This window comes from Meles meles, chromosome 6 (genome assembly GCF_922984935.1).
Source record: "Meles meles chromosome 6, mMelMel3.1 paternal haplotype, whole genome shotgun sequence".
NCBI classification, from domain to species: Eukaryota; Metazoa; Chordata; class Mammalia; order Carnivora; family Mustelidae; genus Meles; species Meles meles.
In genome coordinates, this window is record NC_060071.1 from 86,316,039 (window position 1) to 86,334,446 (window position 18,408).

General features: G+C 41.5%; 1 protein-coding gene across 3 annotated transcripts in view; it reads left to right on the forward strand.

Moving 5' to 3' along the window:
• The window catches only part of AKAP6 (A-kinase anchoring protein 6), a 564,294-nt gene that overhangs the window by 300,967 nt on the left and 244,919 nt on the right, over positions 1 to 18,408 (forward strand). For all 3 annotated transcript variants that reach the window (XR_006818743.1, XM_046008964.1, XM_046008965.1), the window contains one exon: positions 2,660 to 4,426. Coding sequence is in view for 2 of the 3 variants with exons in the window: in XM_046008964.1 (XP_045864920.1) it covers positions 2,660 to 4,426 (1,767 nt within the window). In the remaining variant the exon portion in view is untranslated. The remainder of the gene's footprint in view (positions 1 to 2,659; positions 4,427 to 18,408) is intronic.

Sequence of the window (18,408 nt, forward strand, 5' to 3'; positions counted from 1 at the left end):
TTTGCAAATGAAGACAATGAGGTTTAGTGACATCAGTCTGCTGGCTCATGGTCACTTGGCTAATTACTTGTAGAGGCAGAATTTGACTCTGAAACTTGGGCTTTTAATCACTAGAGTCTAAATCACTAAAACTGCCTAATCAGGGCAAGAAATTATACGAAGGCATAGAGTTACATTCCAAAATGTCCTCATTCATGCATTCATTCATTTATTCAACAGATACGTCTCTGATTGCTTACTCTATGCACATCCCCATGCTGAATGTTGCAAGTGTTCAGTGAGTCAACAATTTTCTTTGTGATTTATACTCCCGTGGTGCTTACAAACCAATGGGAGAAGCAGATTAATCAAATAATCACAATAGTTTTTATTTACAGATTGAGGTAAATGCTTAAAGGGAAAACATCAAAATTTTGTGAGAGTTTACAAGAAGAAAAATTCTGACTTAGTGGGAGTTTAGAGTCTGGAAGAAGTGAAGCTTGATCTTAGTCTGAGGGACGCAGAAGAGTTAAACCAGTTAAGGGATGTCGTAAGCTTTCTTGACAGAGGGAAAATAGCATGTGCAAGAGCCCTGAGGCAGAAGGAATTCATTATATTCAAAAACTGAAAGGAGAACACTGTGGTTGGGTGCAGCCAGGGAGGGGAATATGGCTTGAGACATACATATGTCTGTTCTTGGAAGGGTTTTTAACCCAGCAGTAGGAAGCTAATAAAGGACTTAAAGCATCATGTTTGCAATCTGTAAAGGGGCAAAGGGAGAAGCAGAGAGAGAATTCCAAGCAGACTCCCTGTGAGCATGGAACCTGACACAGGGCTCAATCTCATCACCCTGAGATCATGACCTGAGCCAGAACTAAGAGTTGGATGCTTAACGGACTGTGCCACCCAGGAGCCCCAAAGTTACTCTTTACAATGTGGCAATGTGGAGAACAAACTGGAGGGGGGGGGGTATGTCTGTTTAAAATAGTATCCAATTAAATTAGAGAAAATTATCATACAGATGTCAGAGTGTGGACTGTGGGTCAGAAAGCCTCCTTTTAAGGCCAGATTGGCCCTTAGATGTGAGGCCATATGCTAGTTATGTACCTTCTCTTAGCTTAGGCTCCTCTTATATAAAATAGGGACAATAGTACAGACCCCAGAAGAAAGTTACTGTGAGGATTAAGTGAAAAAGCAGTAGTTGTAATCAATCATTCCCATTTATACATGAGGAAACTGAGGTTTAGAAAAGTTAAATGAGGCTTATTATTATTATTTATCTGGATATTGTGGCATGCCAGTGAGGGGAGTAGGAGATAAAGGTAAGGTAAAGGTGTGATGGGAGAGAAAATTTCCAAAAGCAAAATGCACAAATGAACAACAACCCAGTGTGAAGTCCCAGAGTGACCAGATCTTGGGATAACCTGGCTGAAAGGACACAGGGTTCAGCAGCCACATGACTTCTGGCTTCACTTTGCTCATCTGCTTCATCCTTGAGTAGAAGAGAGGTCTGGGATATAACAACCCTTCACTTCTCAGTTTCCTTTCTTCATCTCCTAAGAGGCTAGATCAGATCAAGCAGTTCTTAGCTGGTAAGCATAAAAGGGTTCCCAGGCCCTTCTGTCTTAAGCAAATCATCAGTAAAAAAATCTCCTCATCTGTTGTGTGATATTAGAAACCACATTAGTGATGAGGGGTGCCTGGAAGGCTCAATCAGTTAAGCAGCCAACTCTTGATTTCAGCTCTGTTCATGATCTCAGAGTCCTGGGACTGAGCCCCACATCAGGCTCCCTGCTCAGTGAGGAGTTGACTTGAGGGTTTTCTCTCTCCCTCTGCCCCCTCCTCTCAAATAAGTAAATCTTAAAAAAAAACAAACACACACACACACACACACACACACACACACACACACACACACACCAAAAAAACTGCATTAGTGATGAGACAGAAGCCTTCAGTATATAATTAAAGATTAAAAATTAAAAATACTTACTAGTAAAGCTATTCTTTAGCACAGGGGGGTTTCAAATCAAACTGGCCTATCTTGAATTATAAATAACAAGGGAGGGAGGCAGTTAGTATGTAACACACACAAATGGGAGTTGGGGAGAAAAATGTGTGCAGAGAGAGGGGACAGGGACTAAGATAGTAAGTTTCGGTATTCATTACGTTTCTCCAGGATTACCTGTGTTTATCTTCAAAAGGGTGGGTACAGATGGGAACTGGTCCTGAAATGTTTCTGTGGTGTATGCAAATTCAGTAGTTCACCTTCCTGTGATTTGTGAATAAAAAGTTAACATGACAGACTTAGTGTAATTAATTATACTATTTAAATGTATTTCGAGGACTTAAGGCATCACATAAGAAATGCTTATTAAATGAACTACAGGCTATTTTAAAATGGAAAGTTAAGTCAAGAATGGATATTTTTGGCTTAACCTTGACCGTTTCTGTCAAGCCTCTATTCTCCAGATAAAGAAAAGTCCCAAAATATTTAAGAACAGGATACTATATAAAACAATATAATTGATCAGTATGCTTTTCTGTATGTTAAGCCAGAAGCAATGGAGACTGCTGCATTTTTGACCTTTACAGTGGCCTCTGCTGAGATTTCATCTGAACAGCAGTTGAGTATAATTGATGTTGCATTTACTGAAACTGTTGCCCCTGTCTGTTTCAGGGCCGGCTTGATTCTCTAACAGAAGTGGATGACTCAGGACAGTTAACTATCAAATGCTCTCAAAATTACTTATCTCTGGATTGTGGTATTACTGCTTTTGAACTGTCTGACTACAGTCCAAGTGAGGATTTGCTTGGTGGCCTAGGGGACATGACCTCTAGCCAGGTCAAAACCAAACCCTTTGACTCTTGGAGCTACAGTGAGATGGAAAAGGAGTTCCCTGAGCTCATCCGAAGTGTTGGGTTACTCTCGGTGGCCACTGACCCCAACCCGTACAGCTGTGGCAAAGCGGTTGGTGAGGAGGCACCTCAAGTGTCTCTTTCAGCAGATGACAAAGGTGGACGTGAGGAGGACAGTGCTTTGACAGTCGAGGAGCCACCAGACTTAGTGCCTGGAACGTCATCTTCCGGGGAAGCTCTGACAAATGCTGATCAGCCCCCTCCTGAGGCCATGATGCCAGAAGCCAGTTCCTCCTCCCAGCCTGAGACAAGGAACCAACAGCCTCAGCCTTGTGAAAATGCAACTCCCAAGCGATCCATCCGAGATTGCTTTAATTACAATGAGGATTCTCCCACGCAGCCCACATTGCCAAAAAGAGGGCTTTTCCTTAAAGAGGAAAATTTTAAGAATAATCTGAAAGGCACTGATGGAAAGAAGCAGCTGGCTGATCTCAAGCCTGAGATGAGCAGAAGCACCCCCTCTCTGGTGGACCCTCCTGACAGATCCAAGCTTTGTCTGGTGTTACAGTCTTCCTACCCCAGCAGCCCTTCTGCTGCCAGCCAGTCCTATGAGTGTTTGCACAAGGTGGGGGAAGGGAATCTTGAAAACTCCGTCAAAAGTCACATCAAGGAAATATCCTCCAGCCTGGGAAGGCTTAGTGACTGCCACAAAGAGAAACTTCGACTTAAAAAGCCATCCCAGGCCCCAGTAGAGGTGCCCCAATGCCGACCTCTGAAGCGGGGAGCGGGCTCAGGCAACCAAGCTGAGAGCACGAAGAGCTCAGTCGTGCCGAATGGAATTCCTTTAGGTACCCCCAAGGCTGTAGAGAGGCCAGAAACAGATTCTGTTTCGACATCCTCCCTCGAGCCATGCCGTCAGAGGAGTCGGAATGCCAAACTGCCAGTGCAGTCAGAGACATCCAGTTCTCCGCCTTTTACTCAAAGTAGCGAATCCTCTGTTGGCTCAGACAACATCGCGTCTCCAGTACCCCTTCTTTCAAAAAACAAAAGCAAAAAAAGTTACTCCTTCTCCCCAAGTCACGTCACCAGGAATGGCCAGGTGGTGGAGGCCTGGTATGGTTCTGATGAGTACCTAGCGCTGCCCTCTCACCTGAAGCAGACTGAAGTCCTAGCGTTGAAGTTGGAGAATCTCACGAAGCTTCTGCCTCAGAAACCCAGAGGAGAAACCATCCAAAATATTGATGACTGGGAACTGTCTGAAATGAACTCGGATTCTGAGATCTATCCAACGTACCATGTCAAGAAGAAGCACACGAGGCTAGGAAGAGTGTCTCCAAGCTCGTCCAGTGACGTAGCCTCTTCCCTGGGGGAAAGCATGGAGTCTGGGCCCCTGAGTGACATTCTTTCTGACGAGGAGTTGTGCATGCCTCTCTCTGGTATGAAAAAATACATCGACGAGAAGTCAGAGAGAACTGCATCCTCTGAGAAAAATGAGAGCCATTCTGCCACAAAGTCTGCTTTAATTCAGAAACTGATGCAAGATATTCAACACCAAGACAACTATGAAGCCATATGGGAAAAAATAGAGGTAAGGTAGTCTTCTTAACTTGTAAGATTTCTTACCTGATCTTTGGAAGTGATGCTGGGAAAAGATTGGTCCCTCCCCACCTTCACTATAAAAAGGTTGCCATGTTTGATAAGCCTGATTCCTCAAAGAAGAAAAGATAAAGCACAATGAGCCCTGCATCGTGGCAGAGTATGTATCTTGTCTGGGCATTAGCTTGATGTGTCCCTGCTTGGTGCAGGAATCTCTGTTGATGTTGCTCACACCTAACCTGGCTCCTGATGAACGATGGGTCCCTTTGAGTGGAATGCAAAATAGTGAGAACAGTAGCTGTGCACACACCAGTACCTCAGGAATATGGGAATGGAATGTTGCAGTCATCCTGATTTTTGATTTGTTTGTTCTAACCCCAGAATAGCTTACCATTCCCAGTGTTGACTCTCTGTAGAAATGGACCAGATATTTCTAATTTGGGGGATCTTTATTTTCTTTCAGTCTTTCTCCTTTTTGAGGTCCCTGGCTAATAACCCATGCTGCCTATACTGTGTACTGCCCATGGGCTCTGAGATGGGGAGTTGCTATTTGGGGTAAATCTGTACTCTTTTCTCTTATTTATTTATTTTTTTGAGAGAAATGAGAGTGGGGAAATGGGATGGGGGGCAGATGGGAGGGGAAGACAGGGAGAGAGAGAATCTTAAGCAGGCTCCCCATTCTGCCCTGAGCCCAGTGCGGGTCTCAATCATGACCTGGGCCTAGATCAAGAGTCTATTCGCTTAAATGATGGAGCCACCCAGGCACCCCAAATATCTACTTTTAGAATGGATTATTATATGAAATCTTTGAGGACAGATGTGAAAATTCTTATCTGAGAATTTTCTCAGCTCCAGACTGAGCTCCATAATTTAAGCTGTGATTTTAAGACACTAGATTAAGTATAGTACACTTGGACAGGCTAACCTGGAGGAAGAAAATGAAGGTATTTAAAACTAAGGAAAAGTTAATGGTGATATGTAATAGTAACATATATTAATGATTATTTTTACTAAGAATTTATGTATCCAATTCTCACAACAACCCTAATATTAACCCCATTGTATGGATAAGGAGACTGAGCCTGAGAGAGACCAAACAGCCCGCCCTAGAGTCCAGACCATTAACTAAATCCTCCCATGTCGCAGTAAGGAAGTGATCAATATATACTACATATAAATACTGTGGTACTGGAAAAAAAAAATCTGTCAGTGGAGCCAGGATTTGCCTGGGAAATTCTTGTGAAGGGCCAAGACTTCAGTGGAGTTTTAAAGGGAATGCCAGGATTAAGACAGAGAGAAGGGCAGTGGCTATTTCAGGCAGGAGGAGCATAAACCAGAACACAGGTGGGTCTGGGAATGGGCATGTTTATGGGGGGACAGAGAGCTGTCCTGACTGGAAGGTCTGTGAACGGAGAGCAGCAAAATTTCCTGTACATGTAAGAGACCTGGTTGCTCCAAGGCCCCGAAGGCCAGTGAGGCAGTTAGAATATATTCCCTCAGCACCCTTGGCAGCTTCTCTGCAATTGACTGAGGGAAGGAATAAAATCCACGGTAACTAATGCTTCTTGGGCTCTAATTTTGTGCTTGGCTCCATGATAAGAGCTTCACATGCCTTATTCTATTTAAGTCCTGAGGGGGGTGGGTAGGACTTTTCCAGATGAAGAGGTGAAGGCAGAACAAGGTTAGAAACCTTGCTTTAGGCCTCCCAGCTAGTAATTACAGGGTAAGGGTTTGAACTCAGAGCCAAGCCAGCATACCGAAAGCACTGTAGGTCACAGCCTTCGGTAGCCTTTCTGGAAGATTTAGTTGACAGTAACAGGAGGGAGGTCATGGCAGTTGTGATGGTGACCAGGGCAGAGGTAACTGGCCTGTGGCAGCCAGTCTAGGGGACTGCTCTGAGGTGTGACGGGCATGGGTGGGGAAGGCTGCTGAAGGAAGCAGGATCCAGGAAACTGGGTCTAAGCCTTGCTCCATCCTTAAAGCCTGGAGAGACCCAAGGCTAGTCATGTTTCATTCTGGGCCTTGTTTCTTCTTTTGTAAATAGAGATCTTTTAAGCAGATCATGGCCACAATACCAGCTTCCAGTGGTAGCATGTTTTGTTTCCATTATTCTGCAAGGACGAAGCCAAGTGTCCAGCCTCTGAGGACTGGTGTATCTTTTTATAGAAGAAAGCATTTGGATGGGTAGCTGGCTTGAGGTAGAGGTGATGACGGTAACTTTAAAAAATCAGTACATTGATATTGATTATATGATAAAGCTGTTAAGAGGAAGTGTCTCATAGGCAATTGGAAATACCATCCTGGAGTTGGGATATGAAGTAAAGGCTAAATGAAGATTAAGCCCCTTGGTCAGTCCAGCCTCCCTTTATCACTTCAGTGGGGCAGCTGCCTACCCCCAGGTCAGCTGACCTTGAATATCACACTCTAGCTTTGATCTACGAATAGTGACCCAGAGAACCTATTCTACCTGCAAGTATAACATAATAAGAGAAGGTGTTACTTAACATCTTCTTTGCATCAGGCATCTACTAGGCACTTTACCTGCAGTAAATTTCTCATAGGATTCTCAAACAGCCCTGCAAGGTAGGTTTTATTATCCAAAATGGACCACTTCTTTCCCCCTTCCAGTGTTCCCATTCTGGTGCTAGCCTCCTAACTGGTCTCTCTGCTCCCATCCTATTCCTATTATAGTCTTTCTAGCACAGCAGCCAGAATGACCCTTTTGAAAAATAAATCAGATCATATATCATCCCTCTGCTCAAAACCCTACAACAGCCCCTGTTGCATTCAGAGGCCCTACATAGACTGTTCCCTTGATTTCCTCTCTGACCTGATTTCTACGTCCTCTTTCTCATGCTCACTTCCCCGCCGTCCCACTGGCCTCTGCTGTTCCTAGAACAAGCCGGGCAAGCCCATGCCTTTAGGATCTTTGTCAATTCCCTCTGCTTATATTCTTACAGATGCTCTCATTTCTAATTTTTTTTAACCTCTTCTGAGCTTGCTGGAATATTAACTTCTTAAGGAAGCCTACACTGACCACCTTTCTAAAGGTATAACCTATGAGGTACGTACGTGGCTCAGTCGTTTGGGTGTCTGCCCTTTGGTTTCTGCTCAGGTCATGATCTCAGGGTTGTAAGATCAGCATTCTCTCTCTTTCCCCTCTGCCTCCCCTCATCTCTCTAAAATAAATATATCTTTAAAAAAAATAAAGGGTATAGCCTAAACCCTTTTAATTTTTTTTTTATAGCTCTCACTGTATTCTGTCATTTTATATAATTCTGTTTGGTATGTTTATTGTTCTAGTATGTTTACTGTTTCCCCCTGCTGGAATGGGAGCTCTGTGAGGGAAGGAATATTCATCTGTTTAGTTTGCTGATGACTCTAATATACCTTTAACAGTGCCTGGCACATGCTAAGTGCTCAGTAAAGACTGTCAATAGAATAAGTGAGTGAATCTCTGTTTTAAAGTGGATGCAACTGAGTGCAGAGAGATGAAATCACTTTTCCTAGGGTGACCAGTTAATAAGTCATGTGCTTCATGTGCTTTACCCTTCCCACTAGATAGTCTTGAGAACAGATGAATTCCCTGAGAGAGTGAGGACAGATGGAGAAGAGAAGACAAGTGGGAACTGAGACTCAAGCTGTAGCCCAGTTATGAAGAAGGAGTAAGGAAGAGGTCCACTTGACAGAGAGGATTCTAGGGTGTTAAGTAAATGGGGGAGAAGGGGTCTAAGACGGATGTTAGCTTTGTTCTCTGCAAAAGGGAGATGGAGAAGAATAAGAACAAAGAAAAAGAAGGAACCTTAGATTTGGTGGAGACAGTCAATGAGGGCCTTAGAGAAAAATGGACTCAATGAAAGAGTGGAGGTAGAAGCTGGATTATAGATTATTAAGAAGTGAGAGAATCACTCATAGCTCAAGGAATTGGGTTGAGAAAGCAGTATGAGGCAAAGGGTGAGAGTTGAAAGTAAAGTCCAATAAAAGTGTCACTTAGAAAAACATTAAAACTTATTTGAAGGCAGAAAGAAAAGACTCAGTAGAAAAAGAGAGGTAGCTGGGCAGAATGTATACATATGGCACACGCTGAGACAAGAAGGGAGGGAATGTGGAACTCCACGGGAAGAATGTTAGTCTAATATGAAAAAGTTATAAAATACTGAAGAATACATCCTGCTTCTGATTCCACCCCCACCAAATGGAGAGTGGTGTGTTTTCTCCTCCCTTCATGTACAAAGTTCTCCCGTCTTTTCTCAGAATGCAGGGTAGAAGGCACGTAAAAGCCCACTATCACATTCAGGACTTTATGGGGCTGTGATAGAATCCCTAAGATAACACCTGAATGACAAGTATCTAAGACACCTTTTAGGTTCCCATGATTCCTCTCCCCTCATCTTTGAGTCTTACTTATAATGGGCTGGTTTTGTGAATGTGAAAAGATTTCTTTTTAATTTTTAATTTTTTTTCTTTCTGTGGGAGAATTAATTTCTTTGAATACATAGTGTATTCACATGGCTTAAAAACATATATGTTTAAAAATATCCAGGGTCTCCTGGGTGGCTCAGTCAGTTAAGCCTCTGCTTCCAGCTCCGGTCATCATCCCATGGTCCTGGGATAGAGTCCTGCATCAGGCTCTCTGCTCGGCAGGGTGCCTACTTCACCTGCCTATGCCGCTCCCCCTGCTTGTAATCTCTCACTGTCTCCTATCAAATAAATAAATAAAATCTTTAAAATATAGATTCAGGGGCGCCTGGGTGGCTCAGTGAGTTAAAGCCTCTGCCTTCGGCTCGGGTCATGATCCCAGGGTCCTGGGATCGAGCTCTTCATCGGGCTCTCTGCTCCTCAGGGAGCCTGCTTCCTCCTCTCTCTCTGCCTGCCTCTCTGCCTGCTTGTGCTCTCTGTCTGTCAAATAAATAAATAAAATCTTAAAAAAAAAAAGAAGTAGAGTAAAAGAAATGAAAAGAAAGGAGGAGAGGGCCTGTCTGGAGCAGATGAAATCAAACAGAATGATGAAAGATAAACTTAGTGGGTGGGTCTTATGTGGTATAAGTAATAAGGATTGGCAAACTATAGCTTGCCAAGTGCCTAATTTTTAAAATAACGTTTTCTTGGAACACAGCTATACTCTTTATCAGTGGCTGCTTTTGGGCTGCAATGACAGAATTGAGTCGTTGTGATGGAGATTGATGGTTTGCAAAGCCTAAAATATTTACTATCTGTTACAGAAAAAATTTGCTGACCCCTGCTCTTGAGTAAGGAAGAAGGAAGGGAAATGATTTCTCATCAGCATCTATTATGGGCCAGGTTCTGATATAGTGCTTTAATTTAATCCATATGACATCCCTATGAAAGAGCTATTGGTCTTGTTATTGGTCTTGTTTTACTGATGACAGATCTGAGGCTCCATTGCTAATGACTTGGCCAGGGTCACACTATTGCTAGTGTAAGAGCTGGGATTCCAACTGAGATGCCTGAACTGACTTGGTTTTCTCCTAAAGATATATTCCAGTGCCAGGAAAGTTAGACAGTAATCACATATGCAGGTCAAATCTATTTAGGAAACCTAGAAACCATTACTAGATTAGTAAATAAATAGTGTGATTTCTTCCTCATGACCTGAATAGAAATGAACTGCCTAGTGAGTAGCCACTTGTCCAAGGAGAGTGATTATTGATGCCCGGTTAACAGCTGTGTGATTCTAAGGGGGACTGGCAGAATGCACTGCAGCCTGGTGCCACCCCAGGGAAGCCATCTCAGGAGATCTGTCCTTTAGGATATAGTGCAATGTCTGCTTCTCACATTGCAGACTTCCTGCTCACATAAGTTCTCAAAGCTCATCCCGTAAGACATTGCTCCGTTAGATTGGACTCATTGGTACCAGGCTGATGGCTATATGACATAGCTGATCGCTTTCTCTCTAGCAACCAGTGTCTTCAAATACCGGATTATGGCATCTCCACTATAAGTGAGTGACTCAACTGTTACGAGCATTTTATCTTTGGGGCATCTATTACCTGATTTTAAAAACTTCTTTGGTGCCAGCTAAGGATGTCTTTGCACATAAGTTATTTCATATTTAGTGCAGCGAATACTTAGCTGGGTACTTAGTCTTTTAACTAGGCTATGTAAAATCACAGTCATATCTATGGAGCAGCACAAAGGCGGCCACCATTGCTGCTGGGAACTGGTTGGTACCATCACGAGTAATGTGAATGTAGAAGAGATTTGGTCCTGGGATTAACTTGGTACTGATTTCTTTTTCCAAGAGGTAAAATGGGTCCAGATAGAAACTGTCCTAGCTTCTACCCTCATTTTGACTGTCTGTTGACGCACCAATGATACCACACTGATGATGGCAATCATTAAAGAAATAGCATGTTGTCCTGAGTTCTTTTTCTTTCCTTTTCTTTTTTTCATTGTGGTAAGAGGCACTTAGTGCCAAATTTGTCATTTTAACTGTTTTTAAGTATACAGTTCATTAGTGCTAAGTATAGTCACATTGTTGGGGGTGCCTGTGTGGCTCAGTTTGTTGTGTCTGATCCTTGATTTCAGCTCAGATTGTGATCTCAGGGTTGTGAGATCAAGCCCTGCATGGGTCTGGTCTCCACACTAGGTGTGGAGCCTGCTTAAGATTCTTTCTCTCTCTCCCTCTGCCCCTCCCATACCTCCTCACGCACTCATGCTCTCTCTCTCAAAGAAGTATATTGACATTGTTGTGAAACAGACCTCCCGAACTTTTCCAATCTGAAACTCTGTACGCATTAAACAGAAACTCCCCTTTCCTCCTCACCCAGTCCTGGTAGCCACCACTCTTCTCTCTGTTTCTATGAATTTGACTACTTCAGTACCTCATGTAGGTAGAACGAGATAGTATTTGTTTTTTCTTGTGACTTGTTTATTTCACATAACGTAATGTCCTCAAGGTTCATCCATGTTGTAGCATGTGACAGGATCTTCCTTTTTAAGGCTGAATAATAATCCATTGTTTGTCTATATTCTATTTTGTTTTTCCACTCATCTGTGCATGGATATTTGGCTTGCTTCCACCTTTTGGCTATTGTGAATAGCCCTGTTATGAATATAGGTTCTCTTTGAAACTTTTTAAACTCAGCTCTCAATTCTTTTTCGTATATATCCAGAAATGGGATTGCTGGATCACATGGTAGTTCTACTTTTAATGTTTTGAGGAACCTCCATACCATTTCCCATAGCAGTTGCTCCATTTATAATCACACAAATAGTGTACAAGAGTTCCAATTTCTCCATATACTCACTGACATTTTTTTTTAAATAGTAGCCATCCTAATGGATGTGAGATAATATCTCATTGTGGTTGTGATTTATATTTCTCTGGATTAGTAATGTTGAGGCATCTTTTCATTTGTTGGCCATTTGTATATCATCTCTGGAGGAATATCTGTTCAAGTTCTTTGTCCATTTTTAATTGGGCTATTTGATGTTTTGTTGTTTAGCTATAGGAGTTCTTTGTATATTCTGGATATTAACCCTTTAAATCTTTGATTTGAAAAGATTTTCTCCCATTCTATAGGTTGCCTTTTAATTCTCTTGAATGGGTACTTTGAGGCACAAAAGTTTTTAAGTATGAGGTAGTCCCGTTTATCTATTTTTGCTTTTGTTTCCTATGCTTTTGATGTTATATCTAAGAAATCATTGGCCAAGTTCAATGTCATGAAGGTTTTCTTCTATGTTTTTGTAGGAGTTTTATAGTTTTAGGTCTTTGAGTTCTCTTTTATTTTATCCCAATGTGATTACCTCTTATCTTTTACACCCCAGGCTTTTTTGTAAGATAGATCATAGCTTCATAGCTAGAGCCAAGTCACCTTCTGGGATTTGTCCTTTAAATAAAAAACACTTGGAGTCATTCTTTTTACAAAGGCTTATCTGGGCATTATTTATTTGATTTGAGATTTGAGTAGGTCTCATTTGAAATACAGCTTTATCTTTCTTTATTCATCCCCAGAGTAACTTACCATCTACTATATAGTCAAGGTCTACCATAAATTCAGTTCTCACTCACTTTTGATATTTCTTTTAGTCTGCCCATGTACCAGTGTTCCTAGAGTTGGTAGAGTAGTACTTTCTTCTTAGGTGTTGATAATAATCTCCTAAGAGCATCTTATTAGATAGGAAGCATTTAAGGTTATTGGATTCCACTGTTTTTCACTGCTATTTCATTTTGTATGTGCCTTTCCTTTATGATAACTTTTTCCTTCAGTTGTTAGTCTTCCTCTTGTCCCTGATTTCCTTCTCTTTCCTACATCTTCTCTCCTGTTCCTTTTTCTTTAATTTTTTCTGGGCCAGATAGTTTTCACTTTCTGCCTCTGTTTTCTCTTTTTCTTTCCCCAAGAGTATCTTCTACTTTCTCCTTCTAATATTGTCCTAGACATTCTCAGATTCCAAATATGAGAGCACAATGAGTTGACTCTTTACCACCATTCACACTTGAATGTGTTTCTTTTAGTGCACTGCTTAGTCTTAGAAATATGTATGTAGAGAGTTGAGGAATTGTTTAGATGCAAGAATAAAGAAAATGAGAATTTAGTTTAAATATTAAGGAAAAAAACAAATTCTGAAAGAATTGGGAAGACTCAGCTTTGTAATTAAAATTGGGAGATTCAGAAGTCCGAAAAGATCACAAATTGAACATGTGTTGATAGTACAGATGATTAGTCAATAAAAGGTTAATATAGTAGGATGGTGTAGGAACTCTGTATAGTCTTCTTTATTTATACCATGCACAATCCAAATATTTGTCTTAGATTCTGGACTTAGAGTTTGACAGAGCTGTGACAACATAATTCAGGGCTCTGTGCTTATTACATAAGATAATACTTAGTAAATACCAAGTGGAAACTCATAAACTGGGAGAACAGAGGAAGGCTAACAATAGCTAGACCAAGCATCACAGAAGAGGGTCTACTTGAGCTGGGTCTTGAATGACGAGTAAAATTTTGATAGAGATGAGGAGGTGGAAGGTTAATGACAGAAGCTTTGGCATAAGCCAAGGTTGAGGGCAAGAATATTTAAAGTATATCTGGGAAAGAGTAAAGAGAGATGCTTGGTGTTTGGGGTATATGTTAAATGCTATAAACAAAGAGACCTCAGAATTTAATAAGATGGAAGAATTTTCTTTCTTTCTCTTTCTTTCTTTCTTTCTTTCAACAACAGGTAGGTAGACAGTCCAGGAAAGAAGCCATCTAAGTTCCCAGGACCCTTTTCATTGTTGCTCCTCTGTGGCTTACCCATTCTGTCAGCATTCCAGCTCACCAGAGAAGGGACATGGAATGCAGCCAGCTTTCTTCTCACAGATCTGACCTGGAAGTTGCATACTAACTGCAGAGGAGTTTGGGAAATGAGCTTCTAGACTAGGAACATTGGGAGGCAGACATCTGCTTAGAGTAGTTTGTTGGAGGGCCAAAGTATGATGGACTTTGAATTCCAAGTGTTTGCATGGTACAAACACAAAATAAATACCTGCCCCAAAATGTGTGAATGAAAGAGTGAGTGAGCGAGGGCAGGAGTGAATGTATTGTTTTATTTGAACTTTATCTGCTAGACCAGATGCTACAAACGAAAATGCCTCTAAGAGTTCAGACAGATCACATAAATGAGTCACTCAGCCAGGGGCAAATGGGGAGGGATGGGAACTGAACAACTGGGGGGTAAATGCAGGGTCTAAAGGCAAGTGATGGTTGTGCTATAATGTGGACCCTGTGTGGCAAGATCTTACAAGTCTTAAAAGAGTAGAAAATCTGGGTTTTATATAACATCTCCCAATTTTTAAAATGTTGAGTCTGAACAATTTAAAACAGGCCAAGTAAAACACATATGTAAGACAGACTTGTCCTTCAAGTTACTAATTTGCAGTCTTTGTGAAAATGAGAAACCCTTAAAATTTTTGGCCCAGAGAATTGGTATGGTTTAAGAAGGTTCATCTGATTGTGGTGCACTTGCCTTTGATACACCACTTGCAAAGTGATTCTCTGTTGTGGATGCTTATTATCATTACTGGAGAGATTTGAAAAAAAATCCCAACCTCCAGGTTCAACCCAGACTAACTAAATCAGGATCGCAACAGGCGGGTAATTTTAAGAGCTCCTCAAACAATTAGGATGTGCAGTCAAGGTTGGGAGCTAGTGCCTGAAGGCTAATTTTGAAGGTTATTACAAATAGTCTGGTCATGTACAAGGATCTGAACTGTGTGGGTTTGGAAGCTGCTGAGGAAATAAAGAGACAGAGGTGGGAGATGTTATAAAGGACAAATCAGTGAAAATGTTTGGCTTCTTAAAAATAAGGGAGTGGAGGAAAGGGAGAGACTATGGACTCTGAAAAACAACCTGAGGGTTTTGAAGGGTCAGGGGTGGGAGGTTGGGGGAACAGGTGGTGGGTAATGGGGAGGGCACGTTTTGCATGGAGCACTGGGTGTTGTGCAAAAAGAATGAATACTGTTACGCTGAAAAAATAAATAAAATGGGAAAAAAAAAGAAAAAAAAAGAGCTGAGATTTCAAGCTGATTTTGGGGCTGAGAGATGTAAAGGAGTTTAACAAGTGGTTCCAAGGTACATATGAAATTAAGATACACAGTGGGTGAATGGGGCAAAGGTAAATGTTATCTTATATGCAAACTCTGTTGCCCAAATCCAAATTAAGAATTCTAAATGAACATAACATCATTAAAGATCGAGTCACACTTTTTTTTAAAGATAATAATCTTATGTGTATATTTTGTCACAATGCCAGGAAAACCTGTACGTTAACATTGCTAATGGATTCGTTGAGACACTATGCCAAGGTCATTGCTCAAAGTTGATAGAAAAGAACTATGGGGATCCAGAGCAAATTCCTTTCCTGGTTCATACATTAGGAATGTTTCAGTTCAGTGTCACTTTGGTTTCTGCAGAGCCGTAAATACTTCTGAGGCTTTATCACGATGATGTAGCGCCACCGTGAGGCTACATCTGGTTACTGCGTCTAGTTTTTGGCCTCAAATATATAAGAGGTGCAGTTTTTTGGTTTATAGTTTCACACATTAAACGAAAATAGTTCTTTGTTATTTTCTTAGTATGGAAGGGTTATGATTAAATAATATCTTGTTGTGTCAAGATAGTTAAAATGCATAACTACATTTGGCAGGAAGTATTTCTGTGATGATGAAAATCAAGTGTTGCATTTTTTTTTTTTTTTAATTCAACTAAAAAAGTTCCTGGAATATTAGTGAATTCTTCTCTGTCCTTAAGCCTGAAGTCATGCCCCTGGATTGCTTTGGAAAGGTAACAATTAACAAAACAAAACAAAATCTTGATATTTATGGCCCACTTACAAATGTTTAGGCAAGGTACTAAGAGGTTTATTCATTCAACACATCATTGCATATTAATTCTCAAGAAAAAAAAAATCCCTCTTTGAAACAGACACTCTTCTGTTGTATCCCCATTTTACCAGTGAGGATAGAGAGGCATAAAGAAGTTGGTCATTTACTCAAGGGTATAGTGCTTGAAGGCAGGAAGTTTGGGCTCAGTTCACAACCCTCCACCTTTTTAATTATGAAAACTTGGGTAAGTCTTTAAAAGTTTGGTATTTAATCTCTTAATATTTAAAATGGCATATTAATTACTTATCATTGCTGTTGCATAGATTATTCTGTGAAAAAGAACAAAGGGTCACTGTAAACGTTAAAGGCTACATAAATACTAGTCTTGTCATTAGTGTGATTTCGTGAATGAATCCAGGTAATCAGCATCAGCTTTAGTAGGAAGAACTAGAATAAGAATCTTCATTCTGCCACTAAGTAGCATTGTTACCTTGGAAATTTAACTTCTCAAGCCTCAGTTTTGAAAAGTAAATGTTCATAAAGAAGATGAGGTGGCTGACCTGTAAGATACTTCCTAGTTTTGAAATTGTATGGAATTGACTATGATGCGATAGGACTAAGCAGCCATTTCTCAGTAAAGTACACAGTGGAGGGTAGCCCTTCCACATGGCTGGCTTTCTGTTCCTCAGGATGCTGGGTGACTGCCCCTCAGAAAATCCCAATAGTAAGTGAAGGGGAGGCCATGGCATCAGTGAGCCTGAAGGTATGTCATTATTCATGCTGCAGTCCCAGCACTGTGATATGACAAGAACCAGACATCCTACAGGAATTTGGGGCCTGGCTAGAGTTTGTAAGATGGCAAGAGACCAGGGACAATGGTGATAGTAAACAAGCGAGTGACCCAGTAAGAATTAGATAGGGATTAGCCTGAAATTATAGCAAATGAGGTCAGCTAAATGAAGCAGATAGGAAACATTCACCTTGGCAGACTTGCCATTGTGATGTCTTAAAATTACCTGTCAGCACTGCTTTTGTGCTGTTCAGACAGTGTGGGGGAAAAATCATTCCAAGAGTGTGTGTTCTGTGTCAAGTTCACTCATGATGTCAGACTGTGGCTGAGGCTGTGGATGTGACTATATAAAGATGATTGGCCTGAATTTTGCATGACAAATAAGCAACTTTATCCAGGAAAGATGCTGCCTGTAAGCTCAGACCCATGTGCTTTCTGTCTCTCATTTTGATTCAGTACTGTGCACTACTTTTTAGGAAGCTAATGGCTTTACCATTTGCCTTCATTATTTGTCTAGGAACAAAGGAAGCTGTTGGTATTTTCTTTTTTAATGCTCTGGAGAGGTGCCACTCAGACGTGGTGCTCTGGTATTTCTGATTTGTCTGGAGACTTTATTCAGCACTATTCACTTGAAAGGTGTGTGTGTGTGTGTGAGAGAGAGAGAGAGAGAGAGATGAGCAGACAGAGAAAGGCGTATGTCACAATTGACAATCTGGTATTCTTCCCTTTTTTTCCTACTAGATAGAGCCCATTACCTTATAGAAGTAAAGCTGATAAGTTGAATTAACAAAAGTATTTTTGTTTTGTTTTCTTTATTTTCTATACCAAAGGGAAGACTGTTTGTACCCTACTTTTTTTTTTTTTTAAAGATTTTATTTATTTATTTGACACAGAGAGAGATCACAAGTAGGCAGAAAGGCAGGCAGAGAGAGAGGAGGAAGCAGGCTCCCTGCAGAGCAGAGAGCCCGATGTGGGGCTCGATCCCAGGACCCTGAGATCATGACCTGAGCTGAAGGCAGCGGCTTAATCCACTAAGCCACCAGGCGCCCCTGTTTGTACCCTTCTAAAACAAAGTCTAATTAAAGCCCTTTTCCTTATCCTAGACTTACTACATCTTTGGTTTTCTATTGTTTGGTGCATGCCCTTGTATTCAAGAGACTGTTGACTAGACCTTCTTCATGGGACACAGGACTCATGAAAAATTACATTGTGCCCATTCCTCTTTCTGGGGACACATTTATATGAGGGAAATGGAGCTGGCAAGAACTCCAGGAGTAGTAGCCTTGCTCAAGGTGTCAAAAAAGAGGAGTATTCAGCAAAGTAATAGAACTGTTTGGCAAAGGAGTAGGTGCATTTGGTAGGAAGAGAGTTCTGGAGCCCTCTGTAGTAATGCGTGAGGGGGCTTCTGTGGTGCTAGATGGCAGCAGAGTAGAGTAGCTAAGAATATGAGGTTGTCCCCACCAAGTGGCTTGGCCTTGTCCCAGTTTCCTCCTCCTAGGGTTAAAAGTGTTCTCTTCCACATAAGAGCTGTGACTATTAAATGTGTTAAAACGTGTAAAGAGCCGAGATTAGCGCCTGCTCTGTAGTATCCATTCAAAAAATGTTAGCTCCTGTGACTGTTGTTGTTACTATTATTGACGTGGGAGGGTAGGGGAGGGATCAGGCCTTAGCAGCTTCCCCCATATAGGCCACTCTGTTGGCAAACTGGCACGTTTCCTCCAGGTGCCCTGCTGCTGCTTCTGTCCAGCCTCACCGACTGCGTGGTGTACTGCAGCAGCCTTTTAACTGGGTTCTCTGGTCTCAGCCCTACATTCTGCCTTTTGGGATCAAATGTCACCACCCTGTTTTCTCCTCT